Source organism: Melanerpes formicivorus, unplaced genomic scaffold (genome assembly GCF_026170545.1).
Source record: "Melanerpes formicivorus ecotype bairdi unplaced genomic scaffold, bMelFor1.0.p_v2 SCAF_403, whole genome shotgun sequence".
Taxonomy (NCBI): Eukaryota; Metazoa; Chordata; class Aves; order Piciformes; family Picidae; genus Melanerpes; species Melanerpes formicivorus.
In genome coordinates, this window is record NW_027142755.1 from 13,975 (window position 1) to 29,725 (window position 15,751).

General features: G+C 66.7%; 3 protein-coding genes across 5 annotated transcripts; 2 read left to right on the forward strand and 1 right to left on the reverse strand.

Moving 5' to 3' along the window:
* Positions 1-177: 177 nt before the first annotated feature.
* Positions 178-14,374, reverse strand: GPKOW (G-patch domain and KOW motifs). 3 transcript variants are annotated; one of them, XM_068170510.1, is made up of 12 exons: positions 14,279-14,374; positions 4,082-4,323; positions 3,270-3,487; positions 3,062-3,156; positions 2,388-2,491; positions 2,057-2,243; positions 1,870-1,966; positions 1,582-1,669; positions 1,331-1,436; positions 943-1,012; positions 773-858; positions 178-673 (listed from the first exon to the last, which is right to left on the reverse strand). In XM_068170510.1, the coding sequence occupies exons 2-12, from the start codon at positions 4,285-4,287 to the stop codon at positions 539-541; spliced, it is 1,392 nt and encodes a 463-aa protein (XP_068026611.1). In that variant the 5' UTR covers positions 4,288-4,323; positions 14,279-14,374; the 3' UTR covers positions 178-538. The 3 variants fall into 3 exon arrangements, with proteins under 3 accessions (XP_068026611.1, XP_068026613.1, XP_068026612.1); XM_068170512.1 differs by lacking the exon at positions 14,279-14,374 and having other exon boundaries at positions 4,082-4,388; XM_068170511.1 differs by lacking the exons at positions 178-673; positions 14,279-14,374 and having other exon boundaries at positions 1,377-1,436; positions 4,082-4,398.
* MAGIX (MAGI family member, X-linked) lies at positions 4,348-9,031 on the forward strand. Its single transcript, XM_068170514.1, has 8 exons — positions 4,348-4,578; positions 5,014-5,081; positions 5,215-5,367; positions 5,586-5,660; positions 6,148-6,209; positions 7,313-7,433; positions 8,330-8,438; positions 8,552-9,031. Coding segments are annotated over exons 2-8 (555 nt in total). The 5' UTR covers positions 4,348-4,578; positions 5,014-5,047; the 3' UTR covers positions 8,553-9,031.
* Positions 8,563-14,267, forward strand: PLP2 (proteolipid protein 2). The gene is given in 8 exon segments (XM_068170515.1): positions 8,563-8,602; positions 9,523-9,884; positions 12,170-12,193; positions 12,195-12,290; positions 12,293-12,322; positions 12,852-12,949; positions 13,661-13,743; positions 13,936-14,267. Coding segments are annotated over 8 exon segments (753 nt in total). The 3' UTR covers positions 13,956-14,267.
* Positions 14,375-15,751: the final 1,377 nt, after the last annotated feature.

Here is a 15,751-nt window from a genome sequence, read left to right on the forward strand (position 1 = left end):
ACAGCAGCACCGCCCCCCACGACCCAGCCCCCGCCGCCGCCATCTTGGAAGCTGGCAAAGGAGCAGCCACGCTTGGCAGTGGCAGTGGGAGTGGCTTCGAGGGGGGGGAATTCGAAGTGGGGAACTCCTTCCCCCCCCAAACTCCGCACCCCAAAAGGCACAGTAAGGGCAGCGTGATGGCATTAGGGCACTATTTATTCCCCTGAGGCCACAACAGCCATGGTGGTCACTGGCAAGTGAGGTCTGTTGGGGCTTATGGCGGGGGCCGGGCAGCCATGTCGGATGTTGGCACGTGGCTCCAGGCTACCGTGCTGGGAACTGGAAAGTGGCTTCGGGTAGCCATGTTGGAAGCTGGCAAAGTTCCCTTTTTGGCAGCCATGCTTGAGCCTGGCAGCTGCCTCCCAGCAGCCCAGTTGCAGCCTGGCAAAGGTCCTTTTCGGCGGCCATGTTGGAAGCTGGCAAGTGGCTCCCGGCAGCCATGTTGGAAGCTGGCAGGTAGTTTTGGGGGTGCTCTTCGGGGGTCGGGGGTGGGTGTGTCTCAGTCATCCTCCAGCCCCCCCACGTAGTGGCAGATGAGGTCATAGTCCAGGGGCACCACCCGCCCGGCCGCGTCCCTCTCCAGCTGCACCAGGGCACGGCTGCGCCCTGGCTCCCGCTCCAGGATCCTGCCCACCTTCAGGGGAAGGCACACACAACAGCGGTTTTGGGGTGGGGGGGATCCCCTAAGCTTGAGGACCGCCCCCCCCCCAAATCTCCTCCAGCAGCTTCTCACCTTCCCTGTGTGCTCCCCGAGCACCACCATGACGCGGTCGCCGGCGCCTCGTGGGATCACCGTTTCCAACATGGCTTCCTTCAGACCTAGTGGGGAGCACAGAGGGGTCAGGGAGGGGGTGGGAAGGACCCCACCTCCCTCTGCACCCCCAAACTGGGGCTGGGACTCACCCTCGACCAGCCGCCCCTCGTCCGTCCGGCAGACGCAGGAGTCTGGGGTCAGCATATCCTCCACCACCATCTGGGGGCGACAGGGAGCAGTCAGGGGGCGACTGGCACCAGGTGGGGGGGTGACTGGGACCAGTTGGGGGGAACTGGGCCCAACTGGGGCTTGCAGAGCCCCTCCCCATTGGGTTAACCGGTCTGACCTGCCCCCTACTGGCTCATACAGACCCACACTGCCCCCTACTGATCTCTATGGGTCACTACTACCCTCTACTGGTCCCACCTGATCCACGCTGCCCCTTACTGGTCCCTACTGCCCTTCACTGGTTCCTACTGCCCCATACTGGTCCTCACTGGCCCCTCCTGGCGCCAACTGCCCCCCCGCTGGCCTCACCTTGCAGTTGTAGTAGCGCCCCCCCTGGAAGCTGCTGTCCACGCACCGCACGCGAAGGTCTCTGCGCAGCCAGGGGGGAGCCCTCCGGGGAACCCTTTGGGGTGTCCTGGGGGAGGGCAGAAAAAGGCACTAGGATGGTCTGGGACAGGACTGGGTGGGGGGACTGGGAAGGGACTGAGGGCCAAAGGGAGGGCATGGGAGAGTACTGGGGGGGACTGGGTGGTTATTGGCATCATGTCCTCCCCCCTCACCTCTCCTCTTCCAGGGGCTGCTTCCTCTTGCTGCCAGTGTGAGCCTCCTGCTGGACCACCTTCTCCTTGGAATTCTTACTGGGAGGAGCTGTAGGACAGGACTGGGAGTTACTGGGAGGCACCTGGGGGGACTGGGAGGAAACTGGGAGGGGCTGGGGAGCACTAGGAAGTTACTGGGAGGCACTGGGGGGGGATACTGGGAGGCACTGGGGGGGGATACTGGGAGGCACTGGGGGGGGATACTGGGAGGCACTGGGGGGGGATACTGGGAGGCACTGGGGGGCTCACCTCCAACCTTCAGGCTGTGCTGGCTCAGGGTCACTCTCTGCCCCCCCAGCTCCAACCTCACCACGGCCCTGGCAGTCTCGGGGTCCAAGCCCTCCACCTGTGGGGGGCGACACAGACACAGGACCCCTCCTGGTACTACCCTGGGAGGGGCTGGAGCGGCCCCAGCCCCACGCTGGGAGGCTCTTACCTTGCCGTAGAGGCCCTGGTGAGGCCCAGCCTGGATGTGGACCAAAGCCCCCACAGCCAGCAGCCCCCCCTGAGCCTCCCCCTCCCGGGGGGGCTGCCCTGCTGGGGGGGTCCCCGAGGGGGGCACAGGCTCAGCCCCCAGCCCCAGCCCCCGGGGCCGCAGGCGATGCTCCAAGGGCTTCACCACCCTGGGGAGGAAGAGGAGGAAGAGGCAGTAGGGAGGTTAAAAACGGGCTCAGACCACCTTTGGGGAGGGGGGCAGGAGGTTGTGCCCCCCCAAGGGGGTTTCAGGGGGCCCCCCCCCCCGCGGTTTTGGGGCGTCCCCCCCTCACTGTTTGAAGGTGCGGCCGATGCCCTCCCCCTGGCTCCAGCCCATCCCCCGCAGCATGGCCAGGCCGAAGGCTGCCACCGGCACCGCCGCGTAGTCCTGGGGGGTCTGCGGGGGGCATGGAGGGGTCAGAGGGGTGGGGTGCATTGAGGTGGGTCTGGAGGGGGTTAGGGGGTCCTGGGGGGCGGATTTAGACGGTGCTGGGGGGGGGTAGGAGGAGGCTGGAGAGGAGTGGGGGCTGCTTGAGGGGGGACTTAAGGGGTCTGGAGAGGTTTAGGGAATGCCAGTGGAGGATTTAGGGGGCCTGGGGCAAGTTAGGGGGTGCTAGAGGGGGATTTGGGGTGCTGGGGGGCAGATATGGAGCCAGGAGGGTATTTGGGGGTGCTGGAGGGTATGTGGGGGGGTGCAAAGGGGGCAGGCATGGGACTGGGTAGGTATCTGGGGGCCTGGGGGGTGCAAAAGGGGCAGGCATGGGACTGGGTAGGTATCTGGGGGGGTGCAAGGGGAGCAGGCATGGGGCTGGGTAGGTATCTGGGGGCCTGGGGGGTGCAAAGGGGGCAGGCATGGGGCTGGGTAGGTATTTGGAGGGGTGTGGGGGGGTATTTAGGTGGGATGAAGAGGGGGCAGGTATGGGGCTGGGATTTGGAGATCATGGGGGGCGGGGGGGGGGTCACTCACCGGCTGTGGCCTGGGGGCTGCCTCCTGCAGTGGGATGGGGATGGAAATGGAGGGGGCAGAGTCCCCCTCCCCCTGCTCCTGGCTCTGCCTCGCTTCTGGGAGGGGTGGAGGGGACAGGGAGGGGCTCTTAGGACCCTCACTCAATTCCTAGGGGTCCTAGGCCCCCCCCAACCCCCCTCCCCCAAAACCTCTCCCTCTCACCACTCACCCCTCAGCAGCTCCTTCACCGCTTGGTCCTCCACCGAGAGGGGCCCGGGGGGGGCGGGGTCTGAGGGGGCGTGGTCCGGGGAGGCGTGACTCGAAGGGGCAGGGTCTGAAGGGGTGCGGTCAGAAGCGGGGGGCGGGGGCTCCGGGTTTCTCCAGCGGTGGGCAGGGGGCAGCAGGGGAATGATGAGCTCCTGAGGGGGGGGTGGGGCCGGACGGGAGCTGGGGGTGGGAGGTCGGAGTCAGATTAGCCACGCCCCGCTCATAAAGACCACGCCCTCCCCCTCTGAATGCATTGCCCCCAGCATCCCTCTCAATGCCCCCAGTACCCCTCCCAGGGCCCCCACTTTGGCTCCAGGGCTCCCAGTATGCCCTCAGTACCCCCAGTTTGGCTCCAGGGCTCCCAGTTTGGTCCCAGTATGCTCCCAGTTTGCTCCCAGTTTGCCCTCAGTGCCCCCAGTTTGGCTCCACAGCTCCCAGTTTGGTCCCAGTATGCTCCCAGTGCCCCCAGTTTGGCTCCAGGGCTCCCCGTTTGGTCCCAGTATGTTCCCAGTTTGGTCCCAGTATGCCCTCAGTGCCCCCAGTTTGGCTCCACGGCTCCCAGTTTGGTCCCAATATGCTCCCAGTGCCCCCAGTTTGGCTCCAAAGCTCCCAGTTTGGTCCCAGTATGCTCCCAGTGTCCCCACTTTGGCTCCAGGGCTCCCAGTATGGACCCCAAAGCTCCAAGTATGGCTCCCAGTTTGATCCCAGTATGCCCCCAGACCCTGCCTCAAGCCCCTTCCCCCCTTCCTTTCCCCCTCCCCGCCCAGGCCGTACCTGAGCAGCTCCTTCCCTTCCACCGCCCTCAGCGGCTCTGCCTCTCCATCTTCGGCTTCCTCCCCGGCTTCCCCCGGGAGCTCCGCGCAGGGCCCCGCCGCCACCAGCCTCCTCCGCTCTGCCTTCCGCCTGAAGCCGAACGACACCGGCGCCGCCGCGCCGCCCTCCGCCGCCCGCCCGCTCTCGGTACCGCCGGTCGCCGCCATCACTCTCCCTCCTCCTCTTCCCCTTTCCCGCCGCGACTTGTGGGAGAGGCTGACGTCACTTCCGGGCCTATACATCCCCCCATACTTTGTGCGGCCCGCTGATTGGTAGCGTCTCCAGGCCGCTGCCCCACCCTGCCCCCGTAAGTCGCCGGCGGTGATTGGCGCCGTCCCCCGCCTCTAGAGGTACCGGCCCGTTGATTGGTGAAGCCGTCCGCCAGGCTCCAGACCCCGCCTCCCGCCTTGGCGCGCCCGCCGGCCTCGCGCCCGTTGCCGTGGCGACCCCGGCCGCTGGTACCCGAGGGGCGGGGCCAGGGCGGGATGGGGGCGGCTGGGATGCTGCGGGGCCCGGCCGGGAGCGCTGGGAGGGATGCTGAGAGCGCTGGGAGGGATACAGGGAGCGCTGGGAAGGATACTGGGAGCGCTGGGATACAGGGGGCACTGGGAGGGATGCTGGGAGGGATGCTGGGAGCGCTGGGATATAGGGGACACTGGGAGGGATGCTGGGAGCAGCGGGAGGGATGCTGGGAGGGATACTGGGGGCACTGGGAGGGATAATGGGAGCACTGGGAGGGGTACTGGGGGCATACTGGGGGCATACTGGGCGCGCTGGGAGGGATACTGGAGGCAATGGGAGGCGTACTGGGAGCACTGGGGGGGCACTGGAGTCGTACTGGGAGCATACCGGGGGCACTGGTATGACTCTGCCCTCCCCCCCCCACCCCGCAGTCGTAGCCCCCCCAGGGGGGTTCCCTGCCCCCTGATGTCTCCCGCGGAGGCTCCCCCAGTCCCCAGCGGTGAGTGAAGGGGGGGAGAGGGTCGGGGGGTCCCTTTTGGGGGGGGTGTCCCCCTTCATTTTGGGGGGGATCCCCATTATTTCGTGGGGGTCCCTCCCCCCCACACTTAAGCTGCTCCCCGCCCCCTCCCCAGTGAGCGTGGTGGTGGTCGTGGGCGGGGCCTGCGTCCTGCGCTACAGCCGCCCCCCACCCCCGCCCCCCCCAGCCGCGCCGGGACCCTCGCCCCGGAGCCGGCGCTGCCCCTCCCCCCCCGAGAGGGACCTGCTGCTGCTGCTGCCAGGCCTGAGTGAGCACTGGGGGGAGACATGACGGGGGGAATCTGGGGGGCACTGGGGGAACTGGGGGGGACTGAGAGGGGAACTGGGAGGAACTGGGAGGGGAACTGGGGGGACTGGGAGGTGGATTGGGGGCACTGGGAGGGTACTGAGGGGGCACTGGGGAGTATTGGGAGGCGCTAGGAGGGCACTGGGGGGATACTGGGCGGCACTGGTGGTCTCCCCCCAGGGCCTGGGGCCCACCCCGAGCCTGTGGCTGTCACCAGCTTCGTGGGACCTGAACCCTGTGACCTGCTGCCTGCTGGTGAGGGACACAGGGAGCACTGGGGAGGGCACTGGGAGGGGGTCTAGGGTCACTGGGATTGAACTGGGAGCACAGGGAGGGCACCAGAAGGGGCAGTGGGAGCACTGGTAGGACAGTGGGAGCACTGGGAGGGCACCAGAAGGGGGACTGGGAGCACTGGGAGGGCACTGGGAGCACAGAGAGGGCACCAGAAGGGGGACTGAGAGTACTGGGAGGGCACTGGGAGGGCACCAGAAGGGGGACTGAGAGTACTGGGAGGGCACTGGGAGGGCACTGGGAGCACAGAGAGGGTACCAGAAGGGGGACTGGGAGCACTGGGAGGGCACTGGGAGGGCACCAGAAGAGGGACTGAGAGTACTGAGAAGGGAACTGGGAGGGCACTGGGAGGCAGACTGGGAGGAACTGGAGCAGGACTTGGGGCACGGGGAAGCCCCAGGGTGATACTGGTCTGTACTGGGAGGCACTGGCGGCTCCTCTCCTTCCGCAGCGCCCCCAGGTGGTGAGCTAGAGGATGGCAGCGAGCTGGGGTGCAGCCTGGGCTGGCCACGGGTAGGAACTGGGACAGGCGGGAGGGGGGGCCTGGAGTGACTGGGAAGGGAACTGGGAGCACTGTGGGGGCACAGGGGGGGCACTGGGAGGGCACTGGAAGGGTACTGGGAGGGTACTGGGAGGGCACTGGCAGCACTGGGTGGGTAGTGGCAGCACTGGGTGGGTACTGGGAGGGCACTGGGTGGGTAGTGGCAGCACTGGGTGGGTAGTGGGAGGGCAATGGGAGGATACTGGGAGTACTAGGGGGCGTTCTGGGAGGGCTAACCGGGACCCCCCCGGTCCGGCAGGCCTGGGGGGGGTCTCTCCCTGCCCCCTTCCCCTCCCCCTCCCCCCCCCCCGTTCGCGGTGGAGCTGCCGCGGGGCCCCAGGGGCTTCGGCTTCAGCCTGCGGGGGGGGGCGCGACCTCAACTCGGGGGTGTACGTCCGGGGGCTGCGGGAGGGGGGCCCCGCCCAGCGCTGCGGCCGCATCCAGGTACAAGGGGGGGGGAGGGGCTTCCGGGGGGGAGGGGGGTTATGGGAAGCTGGGGATGAGGGAGGAAAAGAGGTTTGTGGGGGACTTGTGGGGGTCTACGGGGGTCTTGGGAGAGGAATGGATCCTGGAGGGGTCTTGGGAGGGGGCCTATGAGGGGCCTGGGGGGGTCGGGAGGGGGAAAGTGGGTCGGGGGGTGGGGTGAGAGGGGGTATAGGGGGTCTTGGGAGGGAAGTGGGTCCTGGGAGGGGCTATGGGGGGTTCGGGGAGGGGGAAGTGGGTCCTTAGGAGATCTTGGGGGGGGCTATGTGGGGGTCTTGGGGAGAGAAGTGGGTCCTGGGGGGGGGCACAGGGGGGTCTAGAAGAAGCTTGAAGGGAACCATGGTGGGTATTGGGGGTAGAAGTGGGTGCTGGGGGGGCTATGGGGGAGCCCAGAAGGGTCGGGGGGAGTCTAGAAGAGTCTTGGGGGGGGCATGAGGGGGTCTAGGGCTCTCTCTGGGGGCACTCGCAGGGCTGATGGAGTCTTGTAGGGGGCTGAGGGGGCACTACGGGGGGTCGAACGGTCTGTTGGCCTTGGAGGGGGGGTCGTGAGGGGGGGTCCCTGTGTTTTGGGGGGGGGGGGTGGGTGTCTCAGGTGAGTGACCAGCTGCTGGCCATCAACGGAGCCCCCACCGCGGGCATGACTCACGCCCAGGCCCTCGCCCGCATCCGGGGGGGGGGCAGCCGCCTGCGCCTGCTGCTGCGCCGGGCTCAGGGTGAGAGACCCCCACCCCCCCCTCCCCCAAACTGAGTCAGTGCCCACAACCCCTGGGACAACCCTAGTGTAGTGAGACCCCCCCAAAAAAAGTCGTACAAACCAATCAACGCCCCCACCCCCCACCTCAAGGAGCAGTGGTACAGTCCTAGGACCACCACCCCCACCCCACCCCCCCCAGGTAAGGGGATCCAGTACCTCCCAGTCCCCTCCCAATCCCCCTCCCAGTACCCTCCTAGTCCCTCCCAGCACCTCCCAATCCCCTTCCAGTCCCTCCCAATCCCCTCCCAGCACCTCCCAATCCCCTTCCAGTCCCTCCCAATCCCCCCTCCCAGCACCTCCTAATCCCCTCCCAGTCTCTCCCCTAAAATACAATGGTACAGCCCAGGGACTGTCCCCCCCCAGTTTCAATGGAACATTCCCCAGCGCCCCCCCCTACCCCCCCCCGAGACACAACAGGTGATGGTACAGCCCAAGACCCCCACCCAAACACAACGGTACAGCCCAAGCCCCCCATAAAACGCAGTGGTACAGCCCAAAGCCCCCCCCAAACCCCCCAGTATTCCCCCAACACCCCCCTCCAGTGACGCCCCCCCGCAAAAACAGCCCCCCCCCCCATGTAATGGTACAGCCCCAGACTCCCATAAAATGCAGTGGTACAGCCCAAAGCCCCCCCAACCCCCCCCAGTATCCCCCCAACACCCCCCCCACTGCCCCCCCCCCATGAAATGGCACAGCCCAAGACCCCCCATAAAATGCAGTGGTACAGCCCCAAGCCCCCCCCAAACCCACCTGAACCCCCTGGCAGGGGAGCCTGGGCAGCTTAATGGGGGCTAAGGGGGTGGTCTTATTATTACTTATTATTTTTTGGGGGGGGGGTTGTCTCTTTTCTGACAGGGCCCCCCCAGAATGGGCCTGGGAGGGGAGTCCTGAGCCTGTGCGTCAGCAGCTCCCCCCGGGGGGAGCTCTGCTTCTGCCTCGTGGGACGCATGGACCCCCCGCCTTGGTGCGTGCTTGGCGGGGAGGGGAGGGGGGCAGCAATTTGGAGGGGGGGAGGGGCCCACACCCCTTAATTTTTAATTATCTCTTATTTTTTTATCCCTCCCCTTCCTCCCCCAGACTGGATCCTAATGGTGGTTGTGTGTGTGCCCCCCATCCCCCTAAAAAGAAGTGGGGTTTGGGAGGGGGGGCTGCTGTGACCCCCCCCATTTTGTGCCTGGGGGGGTCGGTGGTCCCCCAGTTTTAGGGGGAGGCTCACCTTCAAGCTATGCAATGCACCTCCCCCCCCCATACCTTTCTAGGGGGTGGAGGGGGCTATGGTGCTCCCTCCCTTATTTTTGGGGTGCTCAATAAAGGGTGGGGACCCCCCTCCAGCGGGGCCTCCCTGTGAGTCATTTTTGCCCCCCGCTCCCCCCCAAACCGGCATCCGGCAGGGTGGGGCCTGGCCACAATCCTGCCTGAGTCACCCCAAACTGGGGGGGGAGCGGGGAGGAGCACTATTAGGGCCCTCCCAGACTCTCCCCCCCTCCCGAGTCTCTCTGGGTCGCCCCAGATCCTTTGGGTCCCCCCCTAGATGTCCTCTGGATCCCTTCCCCAGGCTCCTCTTGGCCCCCATCCTCCCAACCCTCTCCCCCGAGGGCCACACCCCCCTCCCCCGCCCCCCTAGGCTTACTCCCCCAATCAGCTTTGGGCTTCCCCTGCTCCCAGCCCCGCCCCTTGGGACCCCCCCCCCCGTCCCAACCCTTGGCGGGTTCCCCGGCCTAAGACCTTCCCCCCTGTGACCCTTACCCAAACAGCTGGGGCTTCCCCAGCCGGAGCCACGCCCCTTGGGACCCCCAATCCAATCGCAGGGAGGTTCTCCAACCTAGACCCCGCCCCCCGGAAGCCCCTCCCCAATCGTTTGGGGTTTCCCCTACCTAAACCCCGCCCCTTCGGGACCCCCTTCTCCAATCGCCCTCCACCCCCTCACACCAATCGCGAGGGGTTTCCCCTTCTCTCGGCCCCCGCCCGCCGCTATCCTCCCCCCTCCCTCCTCCTCGCGGGGGGCTTCCCTCGCGCTCTCCCTCCCTCCTGCCCCTTTGCCCCCTTAGCCAATCACGGAGCCGCTCCCACCACTCGGGCCACGCCCCAGCCGCGCCGGGGCCCGCTCCCTCGGGGCCCCCTCCACGCGGGGGCTTCCCCCACGCTCTCCTTCTCCCGCCCCCTTGCCCCCTTAGCCAATCACGAAGCCGCTCCCACCACTCGGCCACGCCCAGCCGCGCCGGGGCCGCTCCCTCGGGGCCCCCCCCTCCCGGATTCCCCCCGCGGCCCCCCCCTTACCCCCCCCCAAACCGCTGCTCCTTTCCCGGTTACCGCCGCCCGGCCATGGAACCCAGCGGCCTCCCAGAGCGGCCCCAGGGCCTGCCTGGGCTTCAGCCGCACCCACAAGGGGCTGGTGCTGATCGGAGAGATCGTGAGAGCCTGGGGAGGGGTCTTGGGGAGGTGGTCTTGGGGAGGGGGGTTTGGGGAGGGGGGGGGAAGACCCTCACCCCCCCGGGGAGAGGGGAGCTGGGGGTGCACCGGGAGGGGGGGGGAGGAGGCAGGGGGTGTTTGATTGCCCCTGGAGGGGAAGCAGTGAATTATGGAGGGGGTGGAGCGGTGGGCATTTGGAGAGGGGGTCCCCATTTTTGGGGAGGGGATATCAGGGTGGTTGGTTCTCTGTCGGACCCCTTGGGTGGGGGGGCCTGCAAGGTGATTGGTTCCCTATTAGGGGGAGGGTCCGCAGAACACTTGGGACCCCCCTTTTGGGGGGGTGGTGGTGCACCCCTGGATTCCTATTTTGGAGAGCCCAAATTTAGGTCAGCCCCATTTTGGAGGGGGGGAAGACCCCTGATGGGGACCCCAGCCTCAGGTTTGTATCCCCCTACCCCCTTCTTGGGCACGTGGAGGGGCAACGCCCTTAGGAAACAGGCAGCAGCCAGAGGGTTAAGCATGGGCGGGGGGCCAAGGGGCTGATTCTGTCTGCTCTCTGATTGGTGCAGAGCCCAGGTTTGAATGAAAAGGGGGAGGGGGAGGATGCCAAGGAAGAAGGCGGGGGGGGGGAAGGAGGGGGGGGGGTGTTGGCACACAGGGGTGGGTGTTGGGCGGTGCCCGGTGCCAACCGACTCTTGCGCCACGAGCGTGGGCGGTGCGCTGCCCCTTTAAGGTATTTCAGGGCGCCTGTCCCTTTAAGATACCCCTACAAAATCCCCCCCGCAAACCCCCCTACCTCCAGAAGGTGTCGGCCCTCTAAGAGCCCCTCGGTGGGTCCCACCCTTGCCGCTTTAAGAACCCCACTCGGTGGGTCCCACACCCCCACCCCCCCCCCATCCCGCGGCGTTGCCCTTTTAAGGGCGCAGCTGTATTTTGGCTGTTGCCCACGGCGACCGCTGCCCCGCGGCGCCACACGGGGGCGCTGTGTGCCTACGCTGAGCGGGCAGGGCAGGGTGGGGGGGAGCTATGGGGACCCCATGGGGGCAGCTATTGGAACTCTATGGGGGGAGCTATGGGGACCCTGTGGGGGGAGCTATGAGGTTAGCTATAGGAACCCCATGTGGGGAGCCATGGGGACCCTATGGGGGGATCTATGGGGGGAGCTATAGGAACCCCATGGGGGGAGCTATGGGGACCCTATGGGGGGATCTATGGGGGGAGCTATAGGAACCCCCATGGGGGGAGCTATGGGGACCCTATGGGGGGATCTATGGGGGGAGCTATAGGAACCCCATGGGGGGATCTATGGGGACCCTATGGGGGGATCTATAGGAACCCCATGGGGGATCTATGGGGGACCCTGTGGGGGGGATCTATGGGGGGAGCTATAGGAACCCCATGGGGGGAGCTATGGGGACCCTATGGGGGGGATCTATGGGGGGGAGCTATAGGAACCCCATGGAGGGAGCTATGGGGACCCCATTGGGGAGCTATAGGGACCCTATAGGAAGTTATAGGAACTCTACAGATCCATAAGAACCCTATGAGAGGTCTATGGGGACCCCATGGGAAGCTACAGGAACCCTATGGGAAACTGTAGGGACCCTATGGGAAGCATTAGGAAGTCTATGGAAAATATAGAAATCCTATGGGAGGTTTATAGGGACTGTATGGAAAGCTATAGAAACCCTACTGATCCATAGGAACCCTATGGGAGATCTATGGGGACCCCCATGGGAAGCTACAGGAATCCTATGGGAAACTATAGGAATCCTATGGGAAGTTATAGGAACCTTACAGATCCATAGGAACCCTATGGGAGATCTATGGGGACCCCATGAGAAGATCCAGGAATTCTATGGGAAACTATAGGAGCCCTATGGGAAGCTACAGGAACCTTACAGATCCACAGGAACCCTGTGGGGGCATCTATGGGAAGCTACAGGAACCTTACAGATCCACAGGAACCCTGTGGGAGGATCTATGGGGACCCTATGGGCAGCTATAGGAAGCTGTAGGATCCCTATAGATCTATAGGAACCTCGTGGGAGGTCTATGGGGACCGTAGGGGAAGCTGTAGGAGCATTACAGACCCACAGGCACCCCCATGGGGGAGGTCTATAGGCCCCCTCTGTAAGGGACCCCCGTAGGACCCTCAGACGGCAGAGAATGGGAGGCCTCCAGGGGGGCGCTGGTGTCCCCTCTGGGAGCCCCTTGCGGGCGCTGCTGTGGGGGCTTGCCCCTGCCCTGCGCCGCCGGCCCGCTCCGACAGGTGGCGCTCCGCAGGCGCTGTGCGTGCTGGCGCTGGTTGTGCTACGGCGCCTCCCGCACCCCGGGCTACGCCAGCCTGGCCGTCTGCGAGCTGGTGTTCGCCGCCCTGATGCTGGCTGTCTGGGGGGTGCGGGCTGGCCCCCCCGCCTGCCCATCATACACTGGGGTGTGGACGGTGAGCGCCGCGGGGGGGGCGCTGGGAAGGGGGGGGGGCTAAAGAGAGGGGTTGGGGGGGCTGAAAGGGGGTTTGGGGGGGCACTTGGGGGGGCTGAGAGGGGGATTGGGGGGATTTAGGGGGGCACTTGGGGGGATTGAGAGGGCATATGGGAGGGCTGAGAGGGGGGCTGGGGGGGCACTGGGGGGACTCTGAGGTTGCATTTGGGAGGCTGAGAGGCGGTTTGAGGGGCATTTGGGGGGCACTGGGGGGATTGAGGGGGCACTTGGGGGGCTGAGAGGACGGTTGGGGGAAACGGGGGGGCTGAGAGGGGGATTGGGGGGCATTTGTGGGGGGCTGAAAGGGGGTTTGGAGTGCTTTAGGGGGCACTCAGGGAGCTTGAAGGGGCATTTGGGGGGCTGAGAGGGGATTTGGGGGGCACTGGGTTGCACTTGGGGGGGCTTTACGAGGCACTTAGGGGGTTGAGAGGGGGTCTCGGGGACACTTGGTGGGGCTGAGGGAGTCTCTCTGTGTGTCTCTCAGGACTTCATCCGCTGCCTGGTGGGTTCCCTGCTCTTCCTCATCACCTCTCTCATCGTCATCATCGGGCACCGGGACGGCGCCGGCACCGCCGCCGGGGGGTGAGAGGAGCTGGGGGTCCTGGGGGGGGGGGGGGGCGGGGGTCCCAAACTGGGGGTGGGAGTCCCAGTTCTGGGAAGGAGGTCCTGTTTTTGGGGGGTGAGGGCCCCAGTTTGGGGGTGGGGGTCCTAGTTTGGGGGGAGGGGGTCCTAGTTTGGGGGGGTGAGTGCTCCAGTTTGGGGGTGGGGCTCGGTTTGGGGGGGGTGAGTGCCTCAGTTTGGGGGTGGGGGGTCGCAGTTTGGGGGTGGGGGTCCTGGTTTGGAGGAGGGGGGTCCTAGTCTGGGGGGTGAGTGCTCCAGTTTGGGGGGTAGGGAGTCGCAGTTTGGGGGGTCCCAGTTTGGGGGAGGGGCTCGGTTTGGGGGGGTGAGTGCCTCAGTTTGGGGGTGGGGGGTCCTAGTTTGAGGGAGGGGGGTCGCAGTCTGGGGGTCCCAGTTTGGGGGAGAGGGGGTCGCAGTTTGGGGGAGGGGCTCGGTTTGGGGGGGGTGAGTGCCTCAGTTTGGGGGGTGGGGGGGATCGCAGTTTGGAGGAGGGGGACCTAGTTTGGGGGGGTGGGGGGGTCGCAGTTTGGGGGGGGTGATGGTCCCAGTTTGAGGGTGGGAGTGTCCCCGTTCAGGGGTCCCAGTCGGGGGGGTCGCAGTCTGGGGGGGCTGAGGGAGCCTGGGGGGGGGTGGGGTGCTGGGGGAGGGTCTCTGGAGCCTGCGCCTCCCCCGCAGGTGTTTTGGGCTCCTGGCAGGGCTGCTGCTGGCCTACGATGGATACCTGACGCTGCCGCGGCGTGGGGGACACAGCGCGGCCGGTGCGGGGGGCAGGGCAGAGGGCTGGGGAGGAGGGAGGAGAGGGGCCTGGGGGCAGAGGGAGAGGGAGGGCAAAGGGGGAGGGGGGGAGCCGGAGGGGGGCGCAGGCTGCGCGGAGGCTGCGGGCTGCTGCCTGCCGCCCCCCGGGGCGGGCTCCCCCCCCTGACCTCCCTTCCCCCTTTGTCCCTCCCCAGAGTCCCCGGACGGCGCCTGACGACCCCAGCCCCAGCTCAGAGCCTCCCCTCCGGACCCCGGGCCGGGGACAGGGCCTGGCCTTAAGTTATTTGAGGAGGGGGGTTGGGCGGGGGGGGGGGGGAGAGAGTGCAACCTCTGAAACCTCCTCCCGCGACGGGGGGGGTGGTGGTGGTGGTCGTGCGGTGCTGCCCCTCCCCCCACTGCCCTCCGCCAAGTGCCTTCGTACTGCCTGTGCCTCGGTTTCCCCCTTGAGGGAAACGCTTCCCACCCCCTCCCCTCTCCCCATTTTGAGGCAAAATAAACCGATTTGGGGTGTTTCGTTTTTTTTTTTCCACTGCCTACCAGTTCCGGAAGCTCTTTGCTTGGAGGGGGGTGGGTGGTGATGTCTGTCGCGACAGAAGTATCCCGACCGAGCGCGGGAAAAGGGCTGCGAAGGGCGGCGCCGGCCGCTGAGCCCTGCCCCCCCCCCCCCCCCCCCCCCCCAATTAGCCTCCGTGGGAGGCGAACTGCAGCTCCCATCATGCACCGCGCGGGGCAGGCCTGGAGGCGGGCGGAGGAGAAAGAGCGAGCCAACGCCGCGCGCCACCGCCTCCTCCTCCGGCAGTCTCTGCGCCTGCGCACTGCCCTCCTCCCCCACACCTCCGTTCTCGCCTATGCGAGCGGCGAACTGCAGCTCCCATCATGCACCGCGCGGCGCCGGGCCTGGAAGGGGCGGGGGCAGGAGAAAGAGCGCGCCAAGGCCGCGCGCCGCCGCCGCTGCCTCCCGCTCCGGCAGGTTCTGCGCCTGCGCACTGCCTCCTCCCCCGCCCCCTCCGTTTCCCCTCTCCCTGCGCCGCTTCCCCCCCCCCCCCCTCCCCTCCTCGCCCCGCCCCGGTTGTCGCCGCCGGTTCTGCGTCAGCGGCGGCGGCGCGGGACGGGTTTAACGGCGCTGCCTGAAGCGGGGTTTGCGGCCTGGGCTGGAAGCGGTAAAGCACAGAGGGAAGGGAGCCGGGGGGGAGGGTCCCGGGGGGTGGTGGTGTCAGCCTCTCCCCCGGAGCCTCTGCCCCCTGCGCTCGGAGATGTCTCAGCGGAAGCGCAGCAGAGCCCTGAGGCCTCTCCCAGGTAGGAGCCGCAGCACTCGGCACTGCCCTAGGGCTCCCTGTCGCCTCTCAGATTCCCGCCTGCGGCTTCCCCTCCCCCGCCCGGGGCTGGTCTCCCCCTCCCTGCTCCTCTCCCCCTCCCTGCTCTTCTCCCCCTCCCTGCTCCTCTCCCCCTCCCTGCTCCTCTCCCCCAACCTGCTCCTCTCCCCCCTCCCTGCTCCTCTCCCCCCTCCCTGCTCCTCTCCCCCCTCCCTGCTCCTCTCCCCCTCCCCTGCTCCTCTCCCCGCCCCGGTGCTGATCTCTTCCTCTCCCCCAGCAGAGCGACCCCGAGGAGCAGCTCAGCCCCAGCTCAGCTTCGCCCCACAGCCAGGGGCTCTGGACCTTGGACAAGCACTGCCCGGAGCGCCTCAACCAGAAGGTGGGGGGGCAGGCCCTGTCCCGTCCCTCCCCTCCCCTTCTCCTCTCCTTCCTCTCTCTTTCCCTTCGTCCTCTCTTCTCCTGCCTCCCTCTCTCCACCTACTTCTCTCCCTTCTCTTTTCCTCTCCTCCCTCCTTCTCTCTGTTCTGTCTCCTTCCCTCCCTCTTCCTCTCCTGCCCTCCTCCACGCTCCCAGGACCACATTTACCTTTTCCCTCCCCTTTCCTCCCTTCCCTTCCCCTCTCTTTCCGTTTCTCCTCTCTCTTCCCCTTTCTCCCTCTCTCTTCCCCTTTCTCCTTCCTTACCCCTACCAAGATCCA